This window comes from Selaginella moellendorffii, unplaced genomic scaffold, assembly GCF_000143415.4.
Source record: "Selaginella moellendorffii unplaced genomic scaffold, v1.0 SELMOscaffold_8, whole genome shotgun sequence".
NCBI lineage: Eukaryota > Viridiplantae > Streptophyta > Lycopodiopsida > Selaginellales > Selaginellaceae > Selaginella > Selaginella moellendorffii.
Genome location: NW_003314269.1, coordinates 929,098 through 951,871, shown reverse-complemented (window position 1 = coordinate 951,871; position 22,774 = coordinate 929,098). Strand labels below are relative to the sequence as shown.

Genomic DNA, 22,774 nt, shown 5'->3' with positions numbered 1-22,774 from the left:
AGCACTCTTTCCCAAATTTCCCCACGCCCGCCCGCCCTGTGGCCTCTCTCGAGCCCCCTCCGCGGCCCTCTTTCCTCTTCCTCGCGATAAATCCTGGCTAAGCGCGCCCTCGATATTCCATCCGGAATCCGGCTCCGTCCTGTGAGCTACCAGTTGCATTGCGAGGCCTGGCGATTCCAGGGCCGCGGGGCTCGCCCCAGCTCCAGACGTGGTAGCGTAGATCGAGCCATCGGGCCTTACCGCCTCGATGTCGAGAGCATCCATCCCGGTGCTCTCGAAGGCGTGAATTTCCTCCATCTCCAAAGACACCCTAACCCTAAATTCTAAAGGAATCTAGGGCTTTTCGTGGCGTGGCGATGGCGTCGCTAAGAAATGCCGTGAGGCGCCGCGAGCACAAGGAGCGATCGCAGCCGTGAGTGAGCTCATTTCTTTGATTTTCCGACCAAAACAAGTTCTTGCAGGAGCGAGCGAGCGCGATTTGGATTGCTCGAGAAGCACAAGGATTATGTGCTTCGCGCAAAGGATTTCCACAGGAAGGAGAAGACGATACAAGTAAGGAAGTTTCTTCTCGTTAGAGGTATGACAGGAATTTCTTCTCTACTGTATAACAGACATTGCAAGAGAAAGCCTTGACTAAAAATCCGGATGAGTTCTACCATCGAATGATCAGCACTAAAACCGTGAATGGAGTCCACAGGCCCAAGAGCTTGGCAAAGCAGTACACGCAGGAAGAGCTCCTACTCATGAAGACACAGGATGTTAAATACATTCTATGCAAAGCACAGTCCGAACAGAAGGTAAAAACTAACCAAGCTCACTCTTCCAAGCCTCAAAATCTCTTTTTTGTGACTCCAGAAAGTGGATAGATTGCAAGCAGTGTTGCACGGCCTAGACAAAGCTCGAGAGAATCAACACTCTTATTTCGCTGAGGACGGGTAACGGTACTTTCTCTATTGTTCGAGTGTGAGATCGATCTTTGGTTTTACAGCGACGAGGTGAATGAGATGAGAGGCAATCTAAGAAACGGCGAATCTCCTTCGAGCAGCAGCGATTTACCTCTAGAAGTGAACAGGTAATCAATCGTGTTCATCGCAAACAAAACCCCGTTTTGGACTGGAGATTGAGATTGCTTTCTTCACAGGGATCGTGAAGCTGCCTACAACGAGCTCGCTCAACGAAAGGAGCGATTGGAGAAGCTCAAGAGCATGGTGATAACAATGTCCATGCAAAAGGAAATCATGGTCCGATCTTTCCTTGCCGTCAATACGATCTCGTGAATGTTTTGGTGTTTCATCGCAGGGAAAGGGAAGGAAGAGGAAGATGAAGAGCGACGAACTGGTCACACCAAGCAGTATGCCCGTTTTTAAGTGGAGGAACGAGCGAAAAAAGTAACCATTAACATACGACCAGCAGTTAGGAGGTAAAGTTCATCACTCTATGTCTGTCGAATCGCCATAGATTCGGGATATTTTTTGTTGTCCAAATAGAAGAGCGCCATTCAATCCCGCCCCCTAGATTCCTGGAAAGATCAAGTATAACATTTGATTCTATAGTGTCAATCGGAAGTCGCAATCAAGCCAAATCTTATCCAATCCCAGCTGCCCGCGTGGCCAAATCTCCTACATTGTTGTTCACAGCTAAGCCACGCGGCGCAAGGTGGCTATCCCTCGCCTTTCTCACGTGGCTTGTATAATCTGGGGTTCGCGGTTGCTTCCGGGAGGGACACGCGTCGCAAGCCCATGTCCCCTGGCCATCGATGTGTGCCACGTCCCGTCAGAGATTGCCGAGCGGCGTGACATCTGGCGCATCGAGTGTCACAGTTGGGCGTTCCGCCGTGTCCGTACGAAGATCAAGTGACACGGATAACATCCACAGTGGAGAATCCCGGCAATCTATAAAAGACGATCGCGGCTGCTAGTGAGACCATCGTCCAAAGCATTGGGAGGAATTCACACTCGAGGCACACGCGATCGCATTCAATCACAGGGGAAGTAGCAGTCAATCAAATCGATTCATCCAGGTGCTCTGTTCTTGGGGGTCTTGATTTTGCTAGAGCTCTTCTAGATTCAGCATTGGGCGCGTTCTAGCGGCTACAATGGGCAGGATAGTGCGATCACCCATGGCAGCGGGGAAGAGATACAAGGGAGTGAGGATGAGGAGCTGGGGGAAATGGGTCACAGAGATTAGGGAGCCCAAGAAGCGATCGCGCATTTGGCTGGGATCATACGCCACAGCGGAGGTCGCCGCCAGGGCCTACGACGCCGCGCTCATGTGTCTGCGCGGCCCCTCGGCGCAATTCAACTTCCCAGACGCTGTTCCAGCGGATCTTCCATACAATCCTCAGTGCTCTCCGGCGTTCGTCCAGAAGGCGGCGGCGGCGGCGGCGGCCCAAGCGGCGGCGGCGCTGGGATCCAGCGGCAGCTCCTCGGATCACGAGGAAGTCTCCAATTCCTCCTCGTCGGTCCCTTCCTTCGAGACGTGCTCGCCCTCCACCTCGTCCTGCGGGAACGTTTCCTCCTCTTTCTCCTCCGACGAGGAGGTGAGCAACGCAAAGGAGGAACAGGAAAGCGGGAAATCGGAGATCCAGCAGCAGGGGTCACTCGCATTCGACGATCTCAAGGCGATTCTCGAGTTCCCGGTGAATCTCTCGGAGCTGGATGGAGCAATCTTCCAGGGATTGAACGAGGAGAGTGGATTGCTGCTCCAGGGGACCAACACCGGCGTTAATCTGGACGATGGGTTGTGGATTTGGCAGTAGAGCCCGTATCGATCGGTTTCTTCTTCGTTTTTGCATCTTCGTCTTTTTGATCGCGAGACAAATGTACATTGTAGATACGATTTAGTGTCCACCAATTTGTGGCGAATTATATAAACCTTCCTAAATTTCGGATTAGCACTAAGCTGTCAAACGGTCTAATGCGCTCCACGTGGGCGCCGTGCCGAGGGGACGGGTGGCGCTCTGTTGTGGCGAAATCTGGACCCTCGGTTTGCCAATTCTAACATCCTACTGTAGCCGCCGGATGTGATGATAGCTATGGCACCTTGAAAGGAAAATTTCTCTTCCTCGCAGGAAACACGGCGCGCGGTTGTGTGAATTTCTCGAATTCGGGGCATGCGCAGCTAAGGGGGACCGGAAGAATCGTCTCGTCTGTGCGTTCGTCTCCTCGGTTGATCGGCGCGATTGCTAATTGCTATGGCGGATCGTCCGGGCAGCCCCGACAACAGCTCCGATGAATCGGGCGGAGGGGGAAATCTGAGCTCGCTGTCGCCGCGCGAGCAGGATCGCTTCCTCCCCATCGCCAATGTGAGCCGGATCATGAAGCGCGGGCTGCCCGGCAACGCCAAGATCTCCAAGGACGCCAAGGAGACGGTCCAGGAGTGCGTGTCGGAGTTCATCAGCTTCGTCACGGGCGAGGCGTCGGACAAGTGCCAGCGCGAGAAGCGCAAGACGATCAATGGGGATGATCTGCTGTGGGCGATGAGCACGCTGGGATTCGAGGACTACGTGGAGCCGCTCAGGGTTTACCTCCACAAGTACCGCGAGCAGGAGGGCGAGAAGGCAATGCTGGCCAAGGCGGGCGAGCGCGAGTCTCACGCCGATCCGGCGCCACTGCCGCGAGCGATGATCATGTCTGGCTATGGATTCCACCACCGCTGATCAAAGCCAAGCGATCGATGGGATTTCCAGTTCCTTTCTCCTTAGTAGTAGGAGAAATTGACACCACGCTGAGCTTGTAATCACTTCCTGAAACTAACAGCAAATCCTTCCTTCCACTTCTTCCTCTTTGTCGATGTTCTCCCAGTCACTGTTGCTCGATGGTCAATCAAAATCCCTCCACTTTGGCCGATCGATCGAGCGGTGGTCACTGTAAAATGGGGCGTGCCAGTTCGAAAGTGGAGAATCTGGTGAATCATCAGCGTTGGAATCTTGTCCTTCTCTCCCCCTCTGTCCTCCACACGTCTCGTCCACAAGAGCTTTTTAGGTGAGTCAGGGAAGAGAAATAAAAGAAAATGTTCTCCACAGGATTAGGGTTCTTCACTCCCATCGCGAGGTTCCATTGCGCCACAGGCGAGGCGCGCTACAAGACAATGGCGATGGCGTCACAGCAGCATCACTTTGGCGCCCAGCCATATTCACGAGGTATCAAAAGATTCTCTTCTTCGCATTGATGGCGCCAGCGACGATGCGCACCCAATCCCGAAGTTTGTTTCTAGCGGGAGCAACCAGGTCATGCAAAACGATGCCTCCGATTCTTCACGGCCATGGTTGCGGCTCCAGTGATGCTCAGCTTGATCTTTACGATGCTCTACATGCCGGCATTCCGGGACCTCTCTTTCAATGAGTAAGCTTTCCGCGAGTTAACGCCGGACGCAGTGTTCCAGATCTTCGTGTTTAGCGTCTCGCTCTGTACGGGACTAGAACCCGAGGTCTCGCCCATCTCTCCGTACACTATGGTTCTCGCCAATGTCAATGATCCCTTGGCACAGCTCTTGTTGCCTTTCTCTGTGGCGCTGGTAAGACTGCTATTCCTTTTTTTATTCTTTTGCGACTCCTCTGATTACTTGCAGTGTTTTCACGAATCTCGCAACCATCGCGGCCGATATGATGCTCGTCGATGGCGATCATATCTCGAGAAAGATCAATCTTTCAGGTCAGTGAATTGTTTTGCTTGAGTCTTCCACGAAAGAAATTTGATTGACTTTGTCGGGCTGGCGAATTCTATCGCAGAGTGCTCATGGGACCACAACCGTGCGAACTGGTTGATCTCAAGGTTGAGCTCACCTTGAAATACACTTTGCTCAAAGTCGGGGAAATACTTTTGGGGAATGGAACCTCTCAAGCTTGTAAGACGCTCCCGACAACCTTGAGCTTCAAGTGATACTTACATTGATCTTTGTGCTGGTCAGGTTCGCAAGGGATACTTTTATCTTAAATATGGAATGCTTGTGAAGCATGTAATAGACGAGAAGAGCCCACTCTACAAGCGGTCTCTGATCAAAGAAGACGCGATCATCTCCCTCGGAGTGGTAAGCTCGTGTTTGTTTACGCATCATCGCAATCCTAATTTCTGTTTCTTCTGGTCTCGAAAGGTTTCCTCCTCATTAACAAGAACACGAGCGTTTACATTGTCGATCAGACAATAGGTTTTGAGTGGAAAATTTTCTAGGATCGTGCGTCATCTTTTTCTTAGCCTCAAACAAACTGGAAGTTTTCACCGATTACAAGGTATTAGTAGCAAATTCCTAGAACTTTTATCCCACCCTCTCGATGGCCACTGCAGTTGGAAAGTGGAGAATCTGGTGAATCATCATCGATGGAATCTTCCCTCCCCTTCTCTCCTCCACGCGTCTCGTCCACAAGAGCTTTTAGGCAGCGAGGATGGATGGACAGAGAAGAGAAATAAAAGAAAATGCTGTCCACAGGATTAGGGTTCTTCACTCCCAGCGCGAGGATCCATTGCGCCAGGGCGCCGCGGACGAGGCGCGCTAGGAGAAAATGGCGATGGCGTCACAAGATCGTCACTTTCGCGCCCAGCCAGATTCACGAGGTATCAAAAGATTCTCCTCCTCGCATTGGCGATGGCGATGGCGATGGCGCCGGCGACGATGCGCCTCTGGAGCTGGAGCTCACGCAATCCGAGCTCCCGGATCTTGTTTCTAGCGGGAGCTACCAGGTCTTGCAAGACGATGCCTCCATCGTCTCGGATTTCTACACATTCTTGGTGAAGCAGGACTTTTCGGGGTTCTTCACGGCCATGGTTGCGGCTCCAGTGATGCTCAGCTTGATCTTCACGGTGCTCTACGTGCCGGCATTCCGGGACCTCTCTTACGAGGATCACGCTTTCCGGGAGTTAACGCCGCTCGCGCTGTTCCAGATCTTCATGTTTAGCGTCTCGCTCTGTACGGGACTAGAACCCGAGGTCTCGCCCATCTCTCCGTACACAATGGTTCTCGCCAACGTCAATGCTCTCTTGGCACAGCTCTTGTTCGCCTTTCTCAGTGGCGCTGGTAAGACTCCTATTTCCTTTTCTTCTTTCGTGACTCCTTGTTTTCCTCCTGATTACTTGCAGTGTTTTCGCGACTCTCGCAACCATCGCGGCCGATAAAATGCTCGTCGATGGCGATCATATCTCGAGAAAGATCAAACTCTTCACGATCTTTCAGGTGAGCGAGTGGTTTCGCTTGGTTCTTTTGTGAAAGATATGTCTGATTGGTTTTGTGGGTGGCGAATTCTAGCGCAGAGTGCTCATGGCTAGATTCGTTTTAACGGGACCGCAACCATGCGAACTTGTTGATGTGAAGGTTGAGCTGACCTTGAAATACACTGCTCTATCAAAGTCGGGGAAATACTCCCGAGGAATGGAACCTCTCAAGCTAGTAAGACATACCCAACAACCTTGAGCTTCAAGCCAGATATTTACATTGTTCTTTGCACTTGTCAGGTTCGAAAGGGATGTTTTTATCTCAACTATGGAATGCTTGTGAGGCATGTAATAGACGAGAAGAGTCCACTCTACAATCGAACTCTGGAGATGCTGATCAAAGAAGACGCAGCCATTTTCCTTGGAGTGGTAAGCTTGTTTCTTTACGCATAAGCAATCCTAAGCATTTTGTTTTTGTTTTTCTCAGGTTGGTCTCGAAAGATCATCCATGCAACCGGTTTTCCACGTCCAGCAATACTGTGCACGCGAGGGACACATTGTCTGGGACGCGAAATTCAACGACATGATCCTCATTAACAAGAACAAGAGCGTACGCATAGTTGATCACTCTCGGCTAAGCTCGTGGACTAGACAATAGATTTTGCTACCGGGAAGTTCTCTGAGATCCTAGCATCCAAAGTTAGAGCCGAGAGGAAAAGTTTTCTATACGCGAGATCACGCTGAGTCTTCCTCGTCATCACCACTGTCGTCAGCGATGAGCTCGCGTCTCTTGTTTCCTCGGTCGAACAGATGAAGCCACCAGATCTTTTTTTTCCTTGGCTGCTCGAATTCCACACCTTCGAATTTCAGCTTGGAGTCAAAGTAGCGGGTGCCGTAAGCGCCGCCCAGCCCCCAGCCAAGTCCTACACCAACGCCGCAGCCTCCACCTAGGAAGATCAATAGAAAACCACTGATTTTCAGCGTGGAAGTTCTCGATCGTACCGATTCCAAGGCCGAGGGTTTGAATCGAAGCGCCTTGAATCGTCTAGTCAGAGGAAATCTGTGAAAACCGGCTCCATTCTTACCTCCAAATCCCCAGCCGATCCCAAAACCACATCCAATCCCAGCGCCTGGACGCACATTTCTCAGCTCCGGCGAAACTTTGCTCTAGAGCGCTTACCGAAACCAACGCCTACGCCGTTGAATTGAGTCACAACCATGGCTAGAACAACAATAAACCCTAATTCTCTATGGGAACAAAGCTTTATCCAACGGCTGGAATTGCGCTGGATCCAACGGCTGCCATTGCTATAAACCTCGATAGATATTTTCACTTATCTACGGTGGATGATGGCGTTCCGTGTCGGAATGTACACCCTCGGTTCCCTTACTCGAAATCTCCCTGGGCGAAGCCCACGGCAACCAGGCGCTTGGTTCCTTGTCTGTCAATCCAATGGTAAGTGAATTCGCATTGCCGCTAGTTTGGTCGATTTGCAACTAGATTCCCCTATAGATCTCTTTGTAAGGTTGTAGAATGAGGGTTTAATCCATGGATTGGGGTTCTAGGGGAGCAGTAGACACACAATTGTGCTCTTCCAGCCGTACCCAAACAGGAGTAGTCGGACGTACATGGAATTCGACAGCGTGTATCAATCGATGGATGGTATGCGCTAGAAATCTTTCTCCTCTCAAAGAAATCTTTGCTGAGCGATTGAGATTGTGAGAAATTTTCGAGCAGGGATTTGTGGGCTGTTTGAGAAGAGGCTCAAGGACAGCAATCCCACGGTCCGGAACCTCACGTACGATGTGAGCGAGCTCTACGAGTTCATCGATGCGCTGCCCGATCTCTCGGCACTAATGTAGGCTATCAATCGCGAAAATATTGCTTTTTTCATTGATCGATCGCTCCTTCGTGCTGTGTAGCTTCGACACCGACCTCCAGGCTTACGTTCCTTACGATCGATCGTGGATTAAGCTGCGCGTCTATCAGCATCTCAAGAAGTACGCGTCGCAAGGCCCGCGCAGTGGATAGAAGAAGAAAATCGCGTGACCTCTTTGATGATGATCTAGAAGAAAGAAGAATAGAGCAAGAACTTTGGTGTCTAGCTTAAATACTCTCCTTCCAGGCGAATAGGATTTAGGGATTTGTCTCTTTCGGGAAGGTGGGGCGGCAAGGGTGATCCATCGCGCGCTTGGCGATCGCAACGCAATGGTACGTCGATCGAAATGCGTAGCTCCTCCGGGCGCTGGATTGTGGGACGCGATTCGTACCCCAGCGCGAGCTCATCAATCTCGCTGTGGATTAGCCGAGAGCGATTTGTGTGATTGTCTCTTAAGTTTGTCTTTGTTTGTAGCAAAGTGGCAGGCACACGATCGTCTTGTACCAGCCGAGCGCCGCGCGAGGGAGCCGGACGTTTCTGGATTACGAGAGCGTCACGCAAGCCATGGATGGTGAGCTTCTTTCTTTCGCGACGAGAAAAAAAATGTTTTTTTTATCCAATCTTCCTTTTGGTTGCAGGGATTTGCGGCTTGTTCGAGAAGAAGCTCAAGGACATGAACCCCACGATACGAAACATCACGTACGAGGTCGCGGATTTGTATAGATTCATCGATGAGCTTCCGGACATGAGCGCTCTCGTGTAAGTTTCGTTCATCTTGTGGCGCTTTGAGTTCTTCTCGTGATCATCCTTTAGAATAGATGTGATCGTAAGAAACCTTGGTTTCAACTTTCGCGTGGACTCTCTTTCTTTTCAACGATCGGTATGAAGTTTAAGTTTTCGCTGCATGGGTTTGTGCTCCTACTGAGCTAAAGGACTTTCTTCCATGAACTTCTTTGCTTTGCTTAATTTGATTTTCTCTTGCGCGAGCTGGTCTCTCTTTGACAATAGCTCAAGTTTACGTTTTAGCTGCATGAGTTTGGGCTCGCTCCCGAGCCAAAGAACTTTCTTGTGTTCCTGCGATTTCCTTTCTTTAAAAGTGTTCTCTTTTATTGTTCCACCGTGACAATCTCTCCTTGTCCATGCAGATACGATACCGAGGTGAATGCCTACATCCCTTACGATCGGCAATGGATTAAACTGCGCGCCTTCCAACATCTCCGCAAGCTCGCCGGCCAAGCCGCCTAGTAAATCGCTGCTGTGCGAGAGGACGCGCCTGTAAATAACAACATGATGGGGACATGGGCAGCATTTAGCAGCCAGGATTCGCTGTGACAAAACCACGAGCAGAGTATTTAAAACATCGATTCGAGTGAGAGCGAGCGAGGGGAAAGGAGTCTCAAGAAAAAATAAGAGAGAGAAAGCCAAGTGTGTGTGGAGAGAGAGAGAGAGCTTATCAATAATTTGGAGAACTGGCAGGCCAAAAGAGATGTGATGTGAGTTCTTCCTCGAACTCGAGACGTCTCAACGTTTCTTGCGTGGTACATTGTCGGGATCACGCGATTAAATAAAGAGCCATCGCTAGCTCGCGCGCTCGCTCGCTATCTTCACCACCACCAACGCCAACAAGCGGGAGCCAACCGCTCACCTTCCGCCACGTGTCCGCCAGGCTGGCGCAGTGACGTGGCGAATTGACCAGCCCACCGCTGAATTTGGCAAATGGGGCGCTCGCCTGCGGCTTCCTAGATAAAGGTTGGATAAAGGCCAATAATTCACACCTCCACTCACGCACCCTGGGATTCGAACCGTGAGCCTCAAGAAGGGTAAAGAAGAACATGGAGGCCATGACGGGAATAATCTAAAGCTGGTGCCAGCTACCCAGCGAATCGTGCCAAGGGTATATCCTTCCCGCCCCCACTCAAAAGAAAATTTGGCGGGATTTATATCAGTTTGGCAGGGCCGCTAAAATAAGTTCCAATATATCACTACTAGGTAGCGCGCGCACCAATAGGATGCTAGAATGCGTGGATTGGCGGAGGGCCAGTGTCTACCTCTCGTTGCCATGGACAAATAGTCGCCACGTCGGACTCCTAAAATTTCGGGGCTCGAACACGAGTGGATAAATATGAAATTTTACTTTTGGCAATCTGCAACCGTGGCAGAATTAGAGCCGCTAGATCTTTCCCATAATTAGATTTTTACTTTAGCGGTGCCCGATTAAAAACAGCCTTGTTAGAATAATATAAAAAAGTTAATTAACCCGGGAGCCCGCCCCTTTTTTCATAGCTTGGGGTTCTCTTCTTCTTTCCTTGGTATTCCACATTGAGACTATTAGGGGTTCTTCCTCCCAAGCTCGTGGCGATGGCGGCCACGATTCTTAGCGCCTTCCAGGTCGAGATCTTGATCCCGGTGGCGGCGCTCATTGGCATCCTGTTCGCGCTCTTCCAGTGGTACATCGTGTCGAGGGTTTCGGTCGGCGCCGCTACGCGCGTCAGCTCCAACAATGGCTACAACGACTCGCTGCTCAGCCACGAGGAGGACGGGGACGAGGGCGCCGAGGCCAAATGTGCCGAGATTCAGCAGGCCATCTCGGAAGGTGAGTGGGATTCGTTGTCGCAATGTTCTTGGCTCGCCTTCTTGGGATGTAATCTCCAAGAATATCTGGTCTTGCCTCCCAGATCTGTGGTGATCTTCCTGGGATCTATTGTTGTGACTAATTTTCCCTTTTTTTTCTCTCGTAGGCGCCGAATCCTTTTTGTTCACCGAGTATGGCTACCTTGGCGTGTTTGTGGTCATCTTCTCGGCGTTCATCTTCGTCTTCTTGAGCTCGGTGGAAGGATTCAGCACCAAAAAGCTCCCTTGCAAGAGTGACCCCTCGCAGCTATGCGCCTCCGCGGTCGCCAATGCTGGCTTCAGCACCATTGCCTTCATCCTGGGCGCCCTCACCTCCACACTCTCCGGCTACCTGGGGATGAAGATCGCCACCTATGCCAACGCGAGGACCACCCTCGAGGCCAGGAAAGGCGTCAACAAGGCTTTCATCGTGGCATTCCGGTCGGGTTCGGTGATGGGTTTCTTACTCGCCGCTAATGGTTTGCTCGTCCTCTTCATTGCTATCATTCTCTTCAAGCTCTTCTATGGATCCGACTGGGAGGGCCTGTACGAGGCCATTGCCGGGTATGGTCTTGGAGGTTCCTCGGTGGCCCTCTTCGGTCGTGTTGGTGGCGGTATTTATACCAAGGCCGCTGATGTTGGTGCGGACCTGGTAGGAAAGGTGGAGCAGAACATTCCAGAGGACGATCCACGAAATCCTGCCGTAAGTTTTGACTCATTTGGTTTGTGCTCGGACTACTGTATTGATTGTTGCGCGTGTCTGGTTTTCAGGTGATTGCTGACAATGTTGGGGATAACGTGGGTGATATTGCGGGAATGGGAGCTGACCTGTTTGGATCTTTTGCGGAGTCGTCCTGTGCGGCGCTTGTCGTTTCATCCATCTCTTCGTTCGGACTCGACAGGGACTTCGTTGCCATGAGCTTTCCGCTACTTATCAGTTCCTTTGGCATCGTTGTCTGCCTCATTACAACGTTGTTTGCCACTGACATTTTCGAGGTGAAGGGTGTGAAGGACATCGAGCCCTCTCTCAAGAAGCAGCTTATTATATCGACTGTCCTGATGACCGTCGCTATTTTCGTCGTGTGCTACATTGCATTGCCGGCTAAGTTCACCATCAACGTCGTTGGCCATGAACCAAAGATTGTCAAGTGGTGGTACGTATTTGAGATTTTCTTCAGTGTCTTGGACTAAGTTCTTTCACGTTGCAGGCAACTATTCTTCTGTGTTGGTTCTGGACTGTGGGCTGGTCTCATTATTGGTTTCGTCACGGAGTATTTTACTAGCAATGCATACAGGTAACTGATTGATTCTTGTGTACTTGTCTGAATGTAGTTTATTTCAGACCCGTCCAAGACGTTGCCGATTCCTGCAAGACTGGAGCTGCCACGAACATTATTTTTGGCCTGGCTCTGGGTTACAAGTCCGTGATTATTCCCGTTATCGCTATTGCGCTGGCTATCTTCCTCAGCTACACTCTCGCTGCTATGTATGGTATTGCTGTTGCGGCCCTTGGAATGCTGAGTACGATTGCCACTGGACTCGCAATCGATGCCTACGGTCCGATCAGTGACAATGCTGGAGGCATTGCCGAAATGGCAGGATTCCCTCACAGCATTCGTGAGAGAACCGATGCTCTGGATGCTGCAGGAAACACCACAGCTGCCATTGGCAAGGTTCGACAAGAAAAACTCCTCTTTTATTTCTCGCTTTCCTCTTTCTGATGCTGTTTCATTGTCCAGGGATTTGCGATTGGTTCCGCGGCACTCGTCTCGCTTGCTCTCTTCGGTGCTTTCGTGAGCAGAGCTGGAATCGTAGCTGTGGACGTTATTTCTCCAAAGGAGTTTGTTGGACTGCTGTTCGGTGCCATGCTCCCGTACTGGTTCTCGGCGATGACAATGAAGAGCGTTGGAAAGGCAGCACTGGCTATGGTGGAGGAAGTCCGCTCTCAGTTCCGAAACATCCCAGGCCTCATGGAGGGGCGCGCCAAGCCCGACTACAAGTCGTGCGTCAAGATCTCAACCGATGCATCGATCAAGGAGATGATTCCCCCCGGTGCTCTCGTGATGGTCACTCCCCTCGTCGTGGGATGGTTCTTTGGACCCCAGACACTCTCGGGCCTTCTCGCCGGAGCTCTAGTCTCTGGAGTACAGGTACTACGCAACTTTTTCTTTGGTAGTTTCCTTCTCTTTGTCTTACCTGCTTGGACGTTACCAGATCGCCATTTCGGCCTCCAACACCGGTGGAGCATGGGACAATGCGAAGAAGTACATTGAAGTAAGATAGCTGTTTGTATGGTACGTAGACTAGCCCTGAGCTTTGTATTTGTTTTGTTCCAGGCTGGAGCTTCTGAGCACGCAAAGCAACTCGGCCCGAAGGGCTCCGATGCTCATAAGGCTGCTGTGATTGGAGATACCGTTGGCGATCCCCTCAAGGATACCTCGGGGCCATCGCTAAACATCTTGATCAAGCTCATGGCCGTGGAGTCCCTGGTGTTTGCTCCATTCTTCGCCAGGCACGGTGGCTTCGTGTTCAAGTGGCTTGGATTGTGAGAAGGACGAAAGGCACGAAAGCTAGCATCATCTTCTCTATACTGAAAAGCCAACATTTTGCAGGGTACTAGGATATCTACGAAAAAAGACCAAAAGACTACTACTATTGTTATGTTTAATAACTTATTCTTCACTTTATTTCTTTTCTATTTGTAGTTTTAAGATCAAATCAAATTACGTATCGGTTTTATTGTAAACTCTTTGGTTTTGTGTAAACTACAAACTTGATAACACAAACAATACAAAGAGAAACAATCAGAGGATAGGATCAAAATAATTCCTTCCTGGACTCGTCAAGTCCATCTTCGCTATCGAACAAACCAAGCAAGCCACGCTCAAAATGAGCTCACCGATGGAAAGCCTGCCAGTCCAGCCCCGAGCGGCAATCCCACCGCCAAAGTAGAGTGGAAGAGGATCTTCACAACTCTGCCCCTGCTGAGAAGCTTGATGAAGAACTCGGTGAAGAAGTGTGTGCAAGCATGGACGAGGCACGAGAGCAGCCACACCACCATCCAGTTCCATCCCTGTCCGCCCAAGAGGTAGACGATCTCTTTCCCGACCACGCCGACACACGAGCCCCCAACCATGAAGATGGTCATCGGCATTGCGCGCTTCGTGGAGCTGAGCGTCTTCTTGCAGATGAAGAGCAGCAGCAGGCACAGCAGCACTCCAAGGATCGCTCCAGCGCTGCCTCTGGCGATGCAAAGCCAGTAGTTTGTGTTACCCGTGATAGATCCCACGAAGTTATACCATGCCTGGAAAACGAAAAACGAATGTTCAAGCGAAAGACGAGAGGAAAACAAAAGCTCACGAACCTGTTTAGTAGCAGGAGTCGCAGAACACGAGTCTCTCAGCGTCGAGAACCACTCTGGAAGGTTTCTCCACACGCAGAAAGCCGTGAACGCGAACATGATGAGCAAGCCCGCGAGGAAGTAGTCGGACGTGGAGCTCCGAAAGTCGGCACAGGCGGCGGCCATTTCGTCTCGTCCAGCCTTGGAGACGTTGAACTTGAGTGTGCTCTTGTTCACGTCCAGCGTCTCCTTGCCGATGTCGATCGATGCTTCTTGCATGTCCAGCTCTCGCTCCTTGAGCTTCAAGCCCCTCATCGCGCAGACGAGCTCCATCTCCTTGAGAGAGTTGCTTCGCCGTTGCTCCATCAGCGTCTCTTGAAAGATGGCGACGCTGCTACCAGTGGTAAACGCCACAAGCTCTTCCGTTCCCCGGGAGTCTTCCTCTTCCTCCACGAAGTACTCCATTTCCTCCACTTCATGGTACTGCTCTTGGGATTTCCCTTCCACGAATCCATCCTCCTCCACGATCGACTCTTTCTCCGGATCCGTGATCTCCGGTCTTGGAGCCCCTGATTGCTGGGAAACTCTTGTGAAGTCCCGTCTTGATCGCTGGAAATCTTTCGAGCACCGACATTTGCCACCGTCCTTCGCTGTTACCTGAGAGCTCGATCTTTCTCTTTCCCGCTCTCTCTCACGAAAGATCCTGCCGCCGCTTCTCCGATCGCCGAGATCTTCCACACTGGAGCTCCGATCCCCGCGTTTCTCCTTCAAATCCGAGTAGCTTGTCGAGAAAGACTCGACCAGATCTTCTACTATGGACTCGGTCGTCTCCAGGGAGCTCACTTGGCACAGATGCCCTCGCGCTAAAACTCCCAGCAGCTCTGCCAGGAATTCCACCCCATCGTTGGCGCGGGACTGGAGAAAGAGAGAAAACGATCACAACCTGGAAGCAATACAATACCATTGTCTTACCACCGTGACCAGCCCTGCCATAGTCTTGCCCAGCGCGTCAATGACAGCGTTCTCGTCTGGATCGTCGCTCTCCACCGCCATCGCTCGCTACTCCGCTAGAACCCTAAATCTCAAAATAAAAGGAAAATATACGTTAGTACTTCTACTTAGCACCTAATGGAGGTTTAAAGATGGCAGCCAATTAATCGATCAAAGCGTTCAAAGCGAAAACGCTGCTGCCATTTCGTGACAAGAATTCAGTCCTCTCGTTTGTGCCGCATCGTCCACACAAAGTTCCGCCTCTCACAATCCTCAAACATGTTGATCCGCCACGGAACTTGCGCGATGATCTTGTCACGCACCACCGCGAAGCTCACCTGATCGCGCGGCGTGAACCTGTCCAGCTCGTTGAACCAGAGGCACGAGAAGAGATTGGTGAGCGGCGTGTGCTCCCTCAGCACCACGCAGCTCTCGGGGACGTCGCTCACCAGCGGCATCCTGGCGGCGCGATCATACGGAAGGAGCCCCTCGTGCGTACGGTAGAAGTCCATCTGGGCGTCGAGCTTGGCCTTGCTGTGGTACCTCCGCTCCCGGATGATGGCCTCGGCCTCCTGGAACGCGTCCGCGCGCTCGAAATGGTTGGAGATGGCCATGGTGTCGTTGCTCCTCCACAGGAATCTCTCGAGGATCTGGATGGGATCCACCACCATCTGGAGCTTGGCGTCGATCCAGATGGAGAAGCGCGCGTTTGGGACAAGCCTGTGCAGTAGCATCTTTGGAATCTTGCCCTTGTATCGGTTGTCTCCCTCATATGCGTTGCTTCGTACGAGGATGGTCCTCCACGCCCCGGCTTGAGCTCCTTCGATCCGGAAAGATTCCAGCGTCTCGACGTCGACGAACATCGCGAATCAAACCGTCCTGGCGCTGGTGCTGCTCAGCTTTTTGGGCGGCTTGAGCACGTCATAGTTGCCAAAGATCGCGGACGCCACCACGATTCCCCTGCATTCTCGGAGGTAATCCATGTCTGCCTCGTCCTGGATCTCGAATCCGGAGCCCTCTCTCCCTGGCTCCACTCCGGCCCTGGTGAATCCACACGGAACTTCCATCGACTCTTGGATCTTGAAGGATCTCTCTCGCTCTTCAAGGCTGAAACTTCCGCCAAATGGTGTGGAGTTTCGTGAGTCTGCACGGTGGAGATAAGCAAGCTTCGAGAGAATAAGTTCTGGGAAGATCCCTTTCGGGGGCAGTGCTTTCAGTGCTTGGTCTACTGGAAGGTAGCAGACCTGACACTTCCCAAACCAACAGGGACTTTGGAATCTGAGGCAGGGATGGCCCTGGGGAAGCGGTGGATCCTTGAAACTCGTGGGCGGGAGTAATCGAATAACTGGATGACTGCTAGAAAAGGCTATCATGCGTTTTATGACATCTCCATCGTTTATCAAACTCCATGACACCCACAATACAACCATCAAATTACAAGTAACAAGAACAATAAAAGGTTTCCCCATTACTTTACCTATTTTCCAAATCATGTATTAAAGGTTGCACAATGAAGATTTTCCAGCTTACAAGTGGCACACATAGAATAGCTTGCCATATGAAACATGTTTATAATAATTTGCTAGGCATTGTTGCACGCAATGGTTTTATGGACTGCAATTTGTAAGTAAAAGACGCATACCGCTGCCTTCCAAATAGAATATTCTTAATGCTTTTCCAAAATCTACTAGGGATAATCTTTATCCCGGGCATGATGCCATGCATCCCATGGGAGAATGGGCCATCTCGTGGGTTTAATAGACCCATCCCATGGGGCATAAAACCATCCACCAAAGCTGTAACTTCGATTTTAACTTGGATTTTGAGTGGGTTGTGTTATATAGTAGTGACTCAGCTCTTTGGAAGGGTGGTTTGCATGGGATTAGAGTATTTGTTGGCATAACTGCAAACTACTGTCCATGGCATAGTCAATAACGGGAGCAGAAGACCTATTGCTACTACGCAGCAAGCAAAGGCTCATATCATATGAGTTCTCACATTCCCACCCATAAAAAGGCTGAGGCAAAGAGCTAGTAGTTGGGACAATGTTGGGAACTTCAGATGTGATGTTGAAGTAATTACTCTTCCTACTAATGTTGATGTTATAGTGATGCATATCAATACAATGCAAACTCATCAAGTTCATGAAATTAGACTGTAGTAACCATGTCTCTTTCTTCTTCTCCTTGCTGCAATAGTAACCACAGATGAGATAGTTTCTGATCCCCCAACTGCTTGATCCTCTATAGCTCTAGGTTGACAGACTTATTTGGGATGATCTCTAAATTGGTTGTGGTTTCAGCCACTATGCTGAATTTGCCTGGCATGAGCTACTGCTGTGTGGTCTTCTTCTCAGATTGAGCACACTCTTGGTCTTGCTGTTCTCAGCTCCCATTGTCAGGAATTGGAGTTCCAACATTTGGATCTGCTTCTCTAGCTCACTTAAATGCGTGAGGATGCAAGTACACCCAGAGCACTGCCATCGCCAGGCCGAATTGTCATTGTAAGATGAAGAGTGGAAGAGGCCACCTTCCTTCCCATAATCTCATATCAAATTTCTGCTACACAACTACTTCAGGGCTCAAATGCAATCTCTCACAGCATGCTCATGAATACTCTCACAAAAACCATATAGTTTGAAAAAAATAAAACTAGGTGAATACATGTAGTTTACATATATGTGTGATTTTCTCAAAGCATAGCTATGAAACTAGTTATAAATATATTTAATATATGATTTTAAAAATCATTCTAGTACTGTGACTAATATATGATTCTCTCAATAATTATTCTAAAAATGAAATATAATATTTTTTAATATAGATAATATTGTGGTGAGAATAATGCTTAAGAATTATATGTTATCTATATTGAAAAATATATTTTATTCTAGTTTTATTCTAGTTTCTAGTTTGTATTACATATAATAAGGATTAGAATAAAATAGAATGTTCAATATAGATATTGTTGTGCTGTATTATTTGTAATACAAACTGGAAGACAATATAGATTTTAATGTATGGCAAATGGTTCTTTCAAGATTAATCTAACATTAAAACATAATAGTTTCAATATAGATAATGTTATAGTGTAATAAATGTATTACAGAACTAGGGGTTTTACTAATACTCATATATTTAAACAAAAGAGCCGGAGTTCTTAGGAACTTGTCAGCAAGCTCGCAATGGTGACTAAGTAAAGGGTAAGGCATGAGTGATTAGGCATTTTTTTATTTTATTTTTGTATATGCTTCAAAGTTGAATATAATATCATTTTTAATGTGGATGATATTTAGTTCTCTCAATCAGTATTATAAAATTAAAACACAATATACTTTTTGATGTAGATGAGATATAATTCTCTTAAGAACTATTAAATCATGAAATAAAATAAAATATATAATTTTTTGTCTGGCCTTGATATAGTAGATAGCAACTAGCACATTTTAAAATTTTACACAGAAAATAATTATGAAATTGAACAGAAAAATGAATTTAACACAAAAATATCATCTATATATATATCTCTCTCTGTGTCTCTGTGTATATATATATATATATATATACACACACACACACACAGATATATATATATATATATATATTTATATGTATGTATTTCATAGACTATTTATCATTAATATATCTAACATTATCAAAATTTAAGTTTCTTTATATTAAATTCATTACTTTATAAAAGACATACAAGCAACACTTTGTAAAATTTTCAATGGTTTTTTTAAGGTATTTGTTTGCTAGGCAATGTATCTTTAGCATGTATACAATAGCTTTCCCAGGCTTCTAGTGCTATGGTTCCTATGGCCTAGCACTACTAAGGCCATGGATCTAGACAGCCTTGAGCACCATCCTTGCCATGGCTGGGTTGAGCAAGCTCTAGTGGATGTGGAGGTTCAAGTGCTGTGGCAAGCTGCTATGGTTGGGCCTTTAGCACCCATGGCTGCATGCTCAATCACCCCATGGGCAGGCTAACCCATGCATTGCAAAATCAAGAATATTCACCCAAGAGAGTGGCTTTGGCTTAGCAAAGCTTTTTGATTTTACTTTTTCACAAGTTAACCTCTTTTTCTTTTCTCTGTCCTTTAGGTTTGCACTCCAGCTTATGCCCATGTTTTCTTCTCTTCTAAAGGCTTCATTTTTTTTTCTCTTACAAAGAGTAAACATGCTACAAAGTTAAGAGGTGGTAGAGTTACAAGACCACCAATATTTCCTTCCTGGCCACCAATCCTGCCCCCTTCTCTAACACTAGTAGCATCATGATTGAGAGGAGACAACAAAGATGGCAAAGCTAGTAATGAGGAGCTTTATATATGGTGCTCACTCTATTGCAGTTTACAAGATATCCCATGCTGCTTTTGGTGCAATAGCCTATTTCTTAGAAATTAAATTTATTATTTAATTTTATTCCCAACAATATAGCTTCCAACCATTTAAAATTGATGCTATAGTTTCAAGCTATAATAAAAATTATTTCTTCTTATTTAATCGTTTTGATGCTACTGTACAATAAAAACAATGTCACTTTTTATTACAGTGATAAGAAAAGGTGGATCCAACTTCAAGTCATAAGATACTTTGTTATGTCATTTCATACCATAGAGAAACCTTTGATTAGTCTTCCTTTTGTAAGGTTTATTTTAGTGTGGAGGGGAACTTTACAAACACTAAAGCACATAAAAACCATTGCTACCTAGGGACTTGAGCCTTTTCACATTCTAATGTTATTTGTTACCATAGCCATCCAAAAGTTTGTCCTCCTTGGCACCAACCTCTTTGGCAGTGTCATCATTGCTCTTCATCATACCACCACTTGCTTTTTGCTTTCCATTAAACCCTCTTTTGTATTTTTTTTTTCACAATTGATACAAGGGTTTTCACCCCTCACAATGGATAACTGCCATAAAGGTCATATATTATTAATCCCCCACTAATTAATTACACTTAGTCTAAAACAAAAGAGAAACCCATGACCTTGACAGTAGGCTAGTACAATAATGAATAAGTGTTTGCTTTGACCCAACACTATGGTCCTAAATCTTTCAACTATTGATTATATACCATAAAGCCTGTTGACAACACCCTCATTGATCCTTGAGCAAAGAATTCAAGCAAAGAATGTGGAGCTAAAAGAAAGAAGTCCTCACAACACTTCAATGCTTGACAAAGCTCTATATTTCTTTGTAGCATTAGCAATAACACTATAATGTGTGGTAGATAGCTTCTCACCTACTTCCTTCTCTATGGGCAACCTCTTAAGTTGTTTCAAATCTCATGAATCTCATCAACTTGATTGATTAATTTGTCATCAAACCATCCAAATAAGAAAGCTCTTGAACTGCTGATTTCTTTGTAGCCCTTAAATCCATATCTAACCCAAGTGCTTTTATTTTTTTCTCGTATTTGTTAACCTGATCTGATGACTTAAATGCCAACATTTTTTAGTTTGATATTTTCTTAATGAAAATATTTAAAATTCCCAAATAAATGAAAATTTCTTATATTAAAAAGAAAATACTATGAACAGTATTATGAGAATTCTATCAAAACTCTTATCACATTTTTCTCCTTGTGAATGGCCTTTTCTTTTAAAATTTCTTAATTTTATTTATATTTATAAGTGATTAAAATTATTTTTAGATTCTAAAATAAGATTATTTGATAAGCATGATTGACATATCTGTGTTTGTTGAAACTCTATTTCATTGCATATGCTTTCACATATGCTATCTTTAGCTAGTCTGAAATTTAGCATTTATAAATGAAAATAAAGAAATTTTTTAGTTTTTAATTACCTTAAATCAACTTCAAATGCTAAAATTGCATTAGTTTCCATGTAATATTTAGCAACGTTTAAAGAGTTTATACTTTGATTTGAATTGATAGTAGCTCTCTTACATAACATACATATAACTTTGTTCTTTGTTGTATCACAACCATTACAAAGTATTGTAGTTGCTTCAATAGAATTTTTTAAAGTGACCAAGCCTATATATATATATGAAATAAAAAGAAAAATATTAGTTATTACATTATTAAATATTTATATACCTTGAGATGTATGATCTAATAGAAAGAGGAAAACAAGATCTTGTAAAATTAAGAAAAGAAGAAACATCAAAACACAAATAAAACTTGAGTAATCCATATACCTTTTGTAAACAGACTAACTTAAATATTAAACAAGTTTCCTATTCCTTATCTGTTTATTTATAATAATGATACTAACACTAACACTTGGAATATTTACATAGAAAAATGCAACTATTAAAACTATAAATCTTTATAAAATAATATAAATAAAGAATCTAGCAAGTAATAGTAATTTTTATTTTTAATACAGCTTTAAAAACTAAAATAAGACTAATAACTGAAAGGAAATTTAGGGTTTTTATTGGTGGTGTAGACACTAATAAGAGTTGCATACTCTTTGCAATTGCAATTGCAAGGCCTACATCATTGTAAATCAGCTTGTGTTCTTTAATGATGTCATTTTGGTAACAACTGATTCTAACCATGCCAAAAAGGTCTAAAGTACATGGGTTTCAAGTATAAGTATCATGGGACATACATTTCACCTTTTAAGCTATATATCTCCTGGTTCAAAATCAAATAATTTGCTATACTTAGCACTAACACTTGGTTGCTTTAAATGTTATAAATTTATAATAACTAAGAAGAAATCTCAATTCCACATTGAGCAGTTGAGTATCAGATTAAAAATATTTAAGAATATTTAACCTCCAAGCTTTTGTGTACTAATAGTGATTTATTGTTGTTAAAACATATTTGAAATCTCTAATATACAAGTACTCCTCTGACATGTTTTCAATATAGATATCTTTATGTGGCTCAAAATAGAGATATATTAAACTAGAGTCCTAATGCTTAAATGGTCATAAAAACGTATTAGAAATATGTTCCTATTAGTAGTATTTGTGAATGTTGATATGAGCCTTTAGAACTAAAATATTGTGGTTGTATTGCATTTAAACTATTTGGAAAAATAGTAATTTCTAGCCTTGTATAAGTTTCAAGGATCCATGCAAACATGTAAATATCATCCCATAATCACATGCTTTATAGATTTGAACTAATGCACTTCAGTAATAAGTAACACTAATTTTAAAATGAAGCTTACATACATTATAGCACCATGATATTTTCTGAGTATGGAGTACTTATTTAATGCTAATGACACACAAAATCAAGAAGTACAATGTAATTATAAATTTCAATGTAAGACTGTGTGTACTCTTTGGAATCCCACTAGAAGCACAATATCATACAGTTTTTAATCACTCTAAGATGAGGCATATAAAGATTAAAAAGAAAAAAGCTTCCAGCAAAATCATGAGATTTAGAATGCCCATCTTTTGATGTCACCATCTCACCCACAAATATTTTAGCCTCTTGACTAGGAAATCTAATGGTGGGGGTTTGTGTCATGAGGTCTATAGATCTAAGTGGTGGTGGAAATTGGTTGGTCTATTAAATGTATAGAATCATGATATTTTGGGCAGCAGAATTCTTACACTAAATGGCACTAGAAAGATTACTTGAATTCAATACATACATACACATACATACACATACATACATACACATACATACACATACATACACATACAGACACATACATACACATACATACACATATACATATACATATACACATATACATATACATATACATATATACACATACATATATACATATACATACACATACCTATATACATATACACATATACACATATATATATACATATATACATATACCTATATACCTATACT

At 45.8% G+C, this 22,774-nt stretch overlaps 10 protein-coding genes across 12 annotated transcripts; 7 read left to right on the top strand and 3 right to left on the bottom strand.

Moving 5' to 3' along the window:
- Positions 1-322: 322 nt before the first annotated feature.
- LOC9631724 (probable U3 small nucleolar RNA-associated protein 11) lies at positions 323-1,559 on the top strand. The gene is made up of 7 exons (XM_002967224.2): positions 323-412; positions 462-552; positions 612-797; positions 856-935; positions 989-1,072; positions 1,142-1,241; positions 1,300-1,559. The coding sequence occupies exons 1-7, from the start codon at positions 357-359 to the stop codon at positions 1,390-1,392; spliced, it is 690 nt and encodes a 229-aa protein (XP_002967270.1). The 5' UTR covers positions 323-356; the 3' UTR covers positions 1,393-1,559.
- Positions 1,560-1,913: 354 nt separating this feature from the next.
- LOC112345461 (ethylene-responsive transcription factor ERF017-like) lies at positions 1,914-2,893 on the top strand. Its single transcript, XM_024672264.1, has one exon. The coding sequence runs from the start codon at positions 2,096-2,098 to the stop codon at positions 2,756-2,758; it is 663 nt and encodes a 220-aa protein (XP_024528032.1). The 5' UTR covers positions 1,914-2,095; the 3' UTR covers positions 2,759-2,893.
- Positions 2,894-2,976: 83 nt separating this feature from the next.
- On the top strand, positions 2,977-3,846 carry LOC9631722 (nuclear transcription factor Y subunit B-8). Its single transcript, XM_002967222.2, has one exon. The coding sequence runs from the start codon at positions 3,194-3,196 to the stop codon at positions 3,656-3,658; it is 465 nt and encodes a 154-aa protein (XP_002967268.1). The 5' UTR covers positions 2,977-3,193; the 3' UTR covers positions 3,659-3,846.
- A 174-nt stretch (positions 3,847-4,020) lies between these two features.
- LOC9631721 lies at positions 4,021-6,977 on the top strand. Of its 2 annotated transcripts, XM_024672263.1 has the most exons (11): positions 4,128-4,141; positions 4,205-4,515; positions 4,570-4,652; positions 4,730-4,845; positions 4,909-5,028; positions 5,092-5,227; positions 5,283-6,009; positions 6,072-6,165; positions 6,243-6,378; positions 6,444-6,572; positions 6,631-6,977. In XM_024672263.1, the coding sequence occupies exons 7-11, from the start codon at positions 5,412-5,414 to the stop codon at positions 6,799-6,801; spliced, it is 1,128 nt and encodes a 375-aa protein (XP_024528031.1). In that variant the 5' UTR covers positions 4,128-4,141; positions 4,205-4,515; positions 4,570-4,652; positions 4,730-4,845; positions 4,909-5,028; positions 5,092-5,227; positions 5,283-5,411; the 3' UTR covers positions 6,802-6,977. The 2 variants fall into 2 exon arrangements, with proteins under 2 accessions (XP_002967267.2, XP_024528031.1); XM_002967221.2 differs by having other exon boundaries at positions 4,021-4,515.
- On the bottom strand, positions 6,718-7,383 carry LOC112345463 (protein TRIGALACTOSYLDIACYLGLYCEROL 5, chloroplastic-like). Its single transcript, XM_024672266.1, has 4 exons — positions 7,324-7,383; positions 7,229-7,273; positions 7,146-7,178; positions 6,718-7,090 (listed from the first exon to the last, which is right to left on the bottom strand). The coding sequence occupies exons 1-4, from the start codon at positions 7,361-7,363 to the stop codon at positions 6,879-6,881; spliced, it is 330 nt and encodes a 109-aa protein (XP_024528034.1). The 5' UTR covers positions 7,364-7,383; the 3' UTR covers positions 6,718-6,878.
- Positions 7,384-7,509: 126 nt separating this feature from the next.
- On the top strand, positions 7,510-8,246 carry LOC112345462 (enhancer of rudimentary homolog). Its single transcript, XM_024672265.1, has 4 exons — positions 7,510-7,599; positions 7,710-7,806; positions 7,882-8,002; positions 8,067-8,246. Exons 1-4 carry the CDS (start codon positions 7,597-7,599, stop codon positions 8,173-8,175), a joined length of 330 nt encoding a protein of 109 aa, XP_024528033.1. The 5' UTR covers positions 7,510-7,596; the 3' UTR covers positions 8,176-8,246.
- Positions 8,247-8,300: 54 nt separating this feature from the next.
- Positions 8,301-9,607, top strand: LOC9631720 (enhancer of rudimentary homolog). The gene is made up of 4 exons (XM_002967220.2): positions 8,301-8,355; positions 8,498-8,594; positions 8,662-8,782; positions 9,169-9,607. The coding sequence occupies exons 1-4, from the start codon at positions 8,353-8,355 to the stop codon at positions 9,266-9,268; spliced, it is 321 nt and encodes a 106-aa protein (XP_002967266.2). The 5' UTR covers positions 8,301-8,352; the 3' UTR covers positions 9,269-9,607.
- Positions 9,608-10,308: 701 nt separating this feature from the next.
- On the top strand, positions 10,309-13,379 carry LOC9634984 (pyrophosphate-energized vacuolar membrane proton pump 1). 2 transcript variants are annotated; one of them, XM_024672261.1, is made up of 9 exons: positions 10,309-10,616; positions 10,762-11,336; positions 11,405-11,787; positions 11,842-11,928; positions 11,976-12,306; positions 12,373-12,783; positions 12,848-12,907; positions 12,970-13,194; positions 13,246-13,379. In XM_024672261.1, the coding sequence occupies exons 1-8, from the start codon at positions 10,382-10,384 to the stop codon at positions 13,180-13,182; spliced, it is 2,295 nt and encodes a 764-aa protein (XP_024528029.1). In that variant the 5' UTR covers positions 10,309-10,381; the 3' UTR covers positions 13,183-13,194; positions 13,246-13,379. The 2 variants fall into 2 exon arrangements, with proteins under 2 accessions (XP_024528029.1, XP_002967265.1); XM_002967219.2 differs by having other exon boundaries at positions 12,970-13,379.
- Positions 13,357-15,054, bottom strand: LOC9634983. The gene is made up of 3 exons (XM_024672262.1): positions 14,946-15,054; positions 13,998-14,888; positions 13,357-13,937 (listed from the first exon to the last, which is right to left on the bottom strand). The coding sequence occupies exons 1-3, from the start codon at positions 15,024-15,026 to the stop codon at positions 13,518-13,520; spliced, it is 1,392 nt and encodes a 463-aa protein (XP_024528030.1). The 5' UTR covers positions 15,027-15,054; the 3' UTR covers positions 13,357-13,517.
- Positions 15,055-15,181: 127 nt separating this feature from the next.
- LOC112345325 lies at positions 15,182-15,826 on the bottom strand. The gene has a single exon (XM_024671776.1). The coding sequence runs from the start codon at positions 15,824-15,826 to the stop codon at positions 15,182-15,184; it is 645 nt and encodes a 214-aa protein (XP_024527544.1).
- Between the last annotated feature and the right edge of the window lie 6,948 nt (positions 15,827-22,774).